Source organism: Triticum aestivum, chromosome 5A (genome assembly GCF_018294505.1).
Source record: "Triticum aestivum cultivar Chinese Spring chromosome 5A, IWGSC CS RefSeq v2.1, whole genome shotgun sequence".
NCBI lineage: Eukaryota > Viridiplantae > Streptophyta > Magnoliopsida > Poales > Poaceae > Triticum > Triticum aestivum.
The window spans coordinates 623029484-623036783 of record NC_057806.1 but is presented as its reverse complement, the minus strand read 5'-3'; the positions used below and the strand labels follow the sequence as shown (position 1 = coordinate 623036783).

At 56.6% G+C, this 7300-nt stretch overlaps 1 protein-coding gene across 1 annotated transcript; it reads right to left on the bottom strand.

The window, feature by feature from the left end:
• Positions 1–6171: 6171 nt before the first annotated feature.
• Positions 6172–6954, bottom strand: LOC123108033 (pathogenesis-related protein 1). The gene has a single exon (XM_044529899.1). It carries the CDS (start codon positions 6891–6893, stop codon positions 6390–6392), a length of 504 nt encoding a protein of 167 aa, XP_044385834.1. The 5' UTR covers positions 6894–6954; the 3' UTR covers positions 6172–6389.
• Between the last annotated feature and the right edge of the window lie 346 nt (positions 6955–7300).

Below are 7300 nucleotides of genomic sequence, written 5' to 3'. Positions count from 1 at the left end.
GCGGCGGCCTAGGGGAGAGGGGAGAGGGTGGCTTGCCCCCCAAGCCAAGGGGGCGCCCCCTCTAGGGTTCCCCCCTCAACCCTAGGCGCATGGGCCCAAGGGAGGGGGTGCGGCCAGCCCACCAGGGGCTGGCTCCCTGCCCCACGCAGCCCATGTGGCCCCCCGGGAGGGGTGGCCCCTCCCGGTGGACCCCCGGAACCCTTCCGGTGGCCCCGGTACAATACCGGTATGACCCCGAAACTTCCCGGTGTCCGTTTGACAACTTCCCATATATAAATCTTTACCTACGGACCCTTCCGGATCTCCTCGTGACGTCCAGGATCCCATCCGGGACTCCGAACAACATTCGGTAGTCACATACTAGTCTTCCTAATAACCCTAGCGTCACCGAACCTCAAGTGTGTAGACCCTACGGGTTCGGGAGACATGCAGACATGACCGAGACGCTCTCAGTCAATAACCAACAGCGGGATCTGGATACCCATGATGGCTCCCACATGCTCCTCGATGTTGTCATCGGATGAACCACGATGTCGAGGATTCGATCAAACCCTGTATGCAATTCCCTTTGTCAATCGGTACGTTACTTGCCCGAGACTCGATCGTTGGTATCCCAATACCTTGTTCAGTCTCGTTACCGGCAAGTCACTTTACTCGTACCGTAATGCATGATCCCGTGTCCAACACCTTGGTCACATTGAGCTCATTATGATGATGCATTACCGAGTGGGCCCAGAGATACCTTTCCGTCATACGGAGTGACAAATCCCAGTCTCGATCCGTGTCAACCCAACAGATACTTTCGGAGATACCTGTAATGCACCTTTATAGTCACCCAGTTACGTTGTGACGTTTGATACACCCAAGGCACTCTTACGGTATCCGGGAGTTACACGATCTCATGGTCGAAGGAAGAGATACTTGACACTGGCAAAGCTCTAGGAAAACGAACTACACGATCTTTTATGCTATGCTTAGGATTGGGTCTTGTCCATCACATCATTCTCCTAATGATGTGATCCCGTTATCAACGACATCCAATGTCCATAGTCAGGAAACCATGACTATCTGTTGATCACAACGAGCTAGTCAACTAGAGGCTCACCAGGGACATATTGTGGTCTAAGTATTCACACGTGTATTACGATTTCCGGATAATACAGTTATAGCATGAATAAAAGACATTTATCATGAACATTGAAATATAATAATACTTTTATTATTGCCTCTAGGGCATATTTCCAACACACCAAGACTCTCATCGACGGCGGCGCAGGGCTCAATGTCATATTCGTCGACACGTTTGATAACCTCCAAGTGCCCTATGAGCAGCTCCAACCAACCAAGCCTTTCTCAGGAGTGACTGACGGTTCCACCACACCGATAGGGAAAGTACGCCTGCCTGTCACCTTCGGGGAGCGCAAAAACTACCGCACCGAGCTCATCGACTTTGACGTCGCGCACATCCGCCTGCCGTACAATGCCATCCTCGGGTATCCAGCCCTGGCCAAGTTCATGGCAGTCACTCACTATGGCTACAACGTCCTCAAGATGCCAGGAAGCGGGGGAATTATCACGGTCCCATGTGAAGAAAGGGATGCGGTGTGCTCCCTTGAACGCGCCTTCCAAGCCGCAGCAATCGACAACCCTGACAGCAGAAGTGAAGGCCCTCCGAAGACCATCCCCAAGAAGAAGCTGCCGCGCCGCGCAGGACCCCAAGAAGATGGCGTCGCATCAGGAGCCTCGTCAGGATCGGCGCCCGCTCCAGGGGCGCCTCCCTCCACCGCATAGGAAAGCGCGCCCGGCGCCCTCCTCGGGCAGGGCTCAGGGGGCTCTCTTCTGGAGAGCCTCAGACCTTGCCAACCTCACGAGGGAGGCGCTTGGGCACCACTTGGAAGTGTGCTTCATGGCACACTTTCCTCAGGAGAGCACAGGGATAGGAGTGTCCACCACCCAGGAGTTCATCACCAAGACCACCCAAGAGCTACAAGACGCGAGAGCCATGCATGGCGACAGCCGCTCACCGAGCACGGCTCACCATCCAGGCGAGGGTGCTGAACTGCGCGTCTGCATCAACATCCAAGGGCTCAACAGGGCCGCATCTCAGGAACGCTTCTGGCCATCACGTGCGGGCCGCTGTGAGGGTCCACCACACAGCTACGTTCGCATGCTCTTCGGCTTGCCGAGCGTGGCGTTGGCCTATCGGCGCAACGTGCGGCAAGTCCTGGCGGCTCAGGAGGACAGGTTCCATGCCGTTCTGGAGGAGATGGCGATGGTCTTCAGGGAACCTCATGAGCTCCCAGAGCCTCCCGAGGCTCAGGGTCCCGGTGGCTCATGAGGAGTCATTCCTTCAACGCGTGGCTTCAGCTGCACCAACTCTACTTCGTCTACAGAACCAGGTGACATCTTCCAAGTTCATTTAAGCTGGGAGCGCCCCTCGGGCTGCACTATTCCCAGGCCACATGGGTCCGTCCCTATGGCATGTATCCTTCTGCTTATGTCTCTAGCTTACCTTGTTGGGGGCGCCCCTCGGGCTGCATCATCCCCACGCCGCTCGGGCCAGACCCAGTGGCATGCATCTTCCTGCATTTATCCCAGTCGATCTGCTCTTCATGGTTAACCTGCCAACTGCTATCACCTGCTCGATCATCGCCTCCCTCGGGGCCTCTACATAGGCACGGCGCTGGTGCATGGGTCCGTCCCTGCCATGACCGACAAATCTGAGTGATCGAGCTCTGGCTCGTAGCACGCGCCGTGCACATCACCTCACCAGGCCCTCAGTGCCTTCACTTCATCCGGACCAACCAGCGGCAGGCAGGCGGCAGTAACGGCAAACCATGTTTCTTCTTGTGCCTGTCCACAGGGACCCTGCCGGAAGGACAACAGGCGGCACCGTGAGTCTCCTTTCTCTCGTGCGATTCGCTTGCGCGTTAAAAGGGGGCTCCTGAGCATCGCGACTCAGGAGCTCTTACTGGCTCTCCAGCCCTCACCCATGTCCTTGACCACGGCATCACGACCTGGCATACCAGTGGCAGCTGAGCTCGCTCGAGGGCCAGGACCTGAGGACATAGAGCACTAAGAAGAGCTCGGGAGAAGGAAAACTCATACGAACCGGCCTAGCTACATCGAGTAAGTTGGCGCGCAGCCCTAGGGCAACATCAGGAATCACCGCGAAGTCAGCAAGATAAGCCCCGCCCTCGGATCGGCTAAATATTTGGGTCTAATAGTCGCTCACACCATGCCGCAACCCCGTTGCGTCCAAGTCATCTTCCTTTCTTTCCTTACCATGGCCGCTTGGGCGCTAAGGGGGACCTCTTGAGCATCACGCCTCAGGGGCTCTTGCTGGACCTCGGGTCGCGCACCTCCTGGCCTTGACCACGGCATCGCGACCTGGAATACCAGCGACGACTGTAGCCGCCTTGGGACTGGGACCCGTCAGCATAGAGCAACAAGCTATCACGAGGAAAGAAAGGGGAGACCAAGCCTTGACGGGACACGCGTTCATCAAATCTTCATAACAAGGAAAATAAGTACAAAGGCATTGCAGATCCTTACATGCCCCTAAGGGGTGATTCATGATTCTTCGCAGGAAACAAAAGCTGATGCTAAGGGGAATCCTATCTACATCCTCCCGTGGCGGACGCCATCATCAACAGTGGGCCACGGGAGGCCGGCGCCAACCCCATCCAGATCAGCAGCGGCGGCGGCCGGACGCCGCAGCCCTGCTCCGAGCGCGGCGAGAACTCGGGGGCACGTAGCTGTCGTCGCTCGTCTCTGGAGTCTCATAGAGCTCAGGAGAGCTGCCGGATTCCCAAGGGCTGCTGCTGCTGGAGTGGTCGCGAGCGGAGCGCGCATCAGCCTCGCGCTCCTCTCCGGAGCAGCACTCCAGGCGGCAGCCCTCGGCGTCGAAGACCTTGAAGGTGAGCATGGAGGCGCAATCGTACTTGAAGTGGATCGCGAGGGCGCCCTTCGCACGACAGACCCGTGCGACCTCGCCCCAGCCGCGAGTCATGAAGATCTTGCCATTGGGGACCGCTTTGATCTCCGCTCCGGTCGCCGGAGCGCTGCAGTCGACGTGCTGCAGCCAGAGCTCGAGAGGCCCTCTCGGCGGCATCACGTCGGAGAAGAACCGCGGGAAGCGGATCCAGGAGCTCGGAGACATCGGCACCCACAGCACCAACTCGCGCGAGGAGTCCGCGGCGTGGACGGCACGCGTCGCCGTGGCGTGGCGACCCCGGATGCGGCGTGGGCGGCGCTGCTCGTCACTTCATCCTCCCGAGCCCTCGGCTTGGGCGTACAGGGGCAGCGGATACCCCGGAGGAGGCCGCTCGCAGCGAGGCCTCCTCACCACTTGCATCGCCGCTTCGTCACGACGGTTGATCCGCCTCTTCTTCGGCGGAAGAGGCCCCGGATTGTCACGGGGAGCTTTCCCCTTCTCTTCGGCGGAGAACCTTCTGATAGGCGCCATTGGAGCAAGCAATGAAGCAAAGAAGAAACGAGCAAGCGAGGAAGAGATGGGCAACGGGGGCTCCGCCCCCTCCCCATTTATAACAAGAGAAGGCCAACCGGCGTCTCCCATGATCGCAGGTAATGATGGTTTCCCTTGCATGTCGCAGGGACTTGTCAAGTCGTACAGTCGTCGAGGCAGCGTGGGGAAGCGGAGACGCCCACGTCCAATCAACCGCCATGCGTCAACCGAGGCCGCAGACTTTTGGGGCCCGCGGTGCTTCGAACTTGACCCTTAGCTTCGCCGCGAAGCCAAGCCCGAGCGCACCTTGGGCCCGGAGGCTACCGTCGGCGTTCTGGAAACGGGGGTCCCCAGACTTGCCTGCCTGCGGCCCGCGGCGTGGCGGAGCCAGCAGGCCGTACGGCCCATCTTCACCAACAAAGCATCCAAGACCCTCGCGAGGGGCCAAAGCCTCGCGAGGCGGGCGACGCAAGACCTCCTCCCGAGCGGTCTAGTCTGGCAGGCTCGCGAGGGGCGGAGATATCAAGGAGAGGCGAACCTCACGAGGCTCTCGTGACGTGTGCCATGACGATCGACACCAGGCGGGTGCCAGGCGGGCGCCAGCGCGCGCAACGTCCTTGTTTCCTCTTTGGTGCAAAGGGGCCAAGCGCAGCCGCGGAGTACCGAGGCATCAGTCAAAGGTTGTCATTTCGGTGCAACAAGACAAAGACCATGGACTGCAAGACGGAGGTCATCGTGGAGCCCAAGACGGCGTCACCACCAGAGCTTTGTGCAGGCGAAGACTACTTTTATCAGGATACCTAGTACTAGTTGCCCTCCTTCAAATTAGCCCGCCATTGTTGGCTCCCTTCCTGCTCGATATTTGGGAAGAGGACCAGGGCCTCTATAAATAGGACTAGCCACCACCATAGAAGGGAGGGGAGATCTCATCTTAGCTTAAGAGACACACCACAAGTTCATACGCACAAGAACACCTCAACCTCAGGAGGCTGTTCTTCCCTTGTATTGTTCATCATCAGCCCAAGAGGCAATCCACCACCATCACACTGGAGTAGTGTATTACACCACAATGGTGGCTCGAACCAGTATAAACCCCGTGTCTTTCTGTGTTGTGAGTTCGTCGAGTTCGTCCGCAAGATCTAGCGAGCTAAAGCGTTGATCGGCAGGAGGAAAAAACCTCGCGCGCACCTCAGTGTTCAAACCTTAAGGGTTTGCCGAAACCTCATATCCGACAAAATCAAATATTATAATTTTGGCTATTGTAAGTATCATATTGATGCCACTATCTCAAAACCCGGTCAAGATGAATGGAGGCTGGCTTGCGTAAATGGCGTAAATGGGGAGGCGCAGAAGAACGAGATATATAGTGTTGGGACCTTTTCAAGTCGCTTGTGTCGGCTAGTCCTCTCCCATGGCTCTGCATTGGTGACTTCAACAAAGTCTTGCACGTTGACGAGCACGCGTGGCCGAGTGGGTGCAGTGTTCCTCTCGATCCCCATTCCTGTATCCAAATTGGTGCATGTAATCCATACTCGTACCTTAACAGTTATACCCATTTTTTGTACTTAGGAGATCACTGTGACACGACGGCCATACCGACTGACACCACGTTAGCCATGACCTCAAGCATGGTACATCACCATTTGATCCGTTGGTGCAGGGTAGCGTCGCGATGTGGCACGTTCTAGCTTCACCCCTGATAATAAAACAGTATTTTCATTCATATAAGCACTGCATATCAAGCACGTGCAAGCATACAACTTACATGAATCGTAACAATATCCATTGCCGGTCTAAACTATATATAGCGTGAATCTAGCCTGCTAAAGTGTCACAATCTTATCACGACTGTGATCTCAGCTTTATTCTTTATGCAATATATGCGCTGCTACGTACATGCACGCACGCACGCATGCATAGCCTAGTATGGGCTCACCCCCTCGTAGTTGCCCGGCGGGTTGTAGCTGCAGATGATGAACAGGCCGTCGCCGCCGTCGCAGACGACGCGGGCGCAGCCGATGGCCGTCGAGTCGCGCCACACCACCTGTGTGTAGTGCAAGCACGACTTGTCCGCCGGCGCCGAGCAGCTGTTGCTGCCGTGGTCGTAGTACTGCTTCTCCGATACCCACGCTTGCACGGCGTCCGCCGCCGTCCAGTCGGCCCCGCCGCCGCGGCCTCCGTAGATGTTCTCCCCGTACTGCCCGCCCGAATGTACCAGCTGGCAGTCGCCGCGGCGCTGCTCCGCGTACTTTTGCGCGTACGCAGCCACGTTGTCGTCCCAGGTCACCGGCCCGACGCCGACGTTGGCGCGCGCCGCGTTGTGGGGGTCCACGAAGTCCTGCGGCGAGTTCTGAGCCGTGACGACCGCCATGGCGGACGCGAGAGCTAAGAGCAGTACCACTGATAGCTTCGGCGAGTACTCCATCGCTAGTTAAGCCTTACGAAGCTAAGGAAAGGTGTGGTATGCGCTACTATCCGTGAATGTATCAGCTGTATTGATGAGATAGGCTGCGACCATTACTCGTTTATTTATACTGCGTAAGCTCGATGGCTTCTCTAGGTCTAGGGTAACTAGGTAAGCTTGGAAAGTTGCGAGCCGATCGAGCACTCAGATAAAAGAAGAGTTCAATAAGATATGTCTTGACTGGTCAAGTTTGACAAATTCAATCCAAGTAACTTAACTGATACTCCAAACACCTGCATTGGAGTAGTACTCCCTCTGGAAATAAATATAAGAGCGTTTAGAACACTATTTTAGTGATCTAAACGCTCTTACATTTCTTTACGGAGGGAGTATTTTCTAAGAGAGGGCAGGAATTCCATGCATCCTGC

Bases quoted from the DNA above. Each gene is read 5' to 3' on its own strand.
- LOC123108033 (XM_044529899.1), bottom strand. From the start codon at position 6,893: ATGGAGTACTCGCCGAAGCTATCAGTGGTACTGCTCTTAGCTCTCGCG.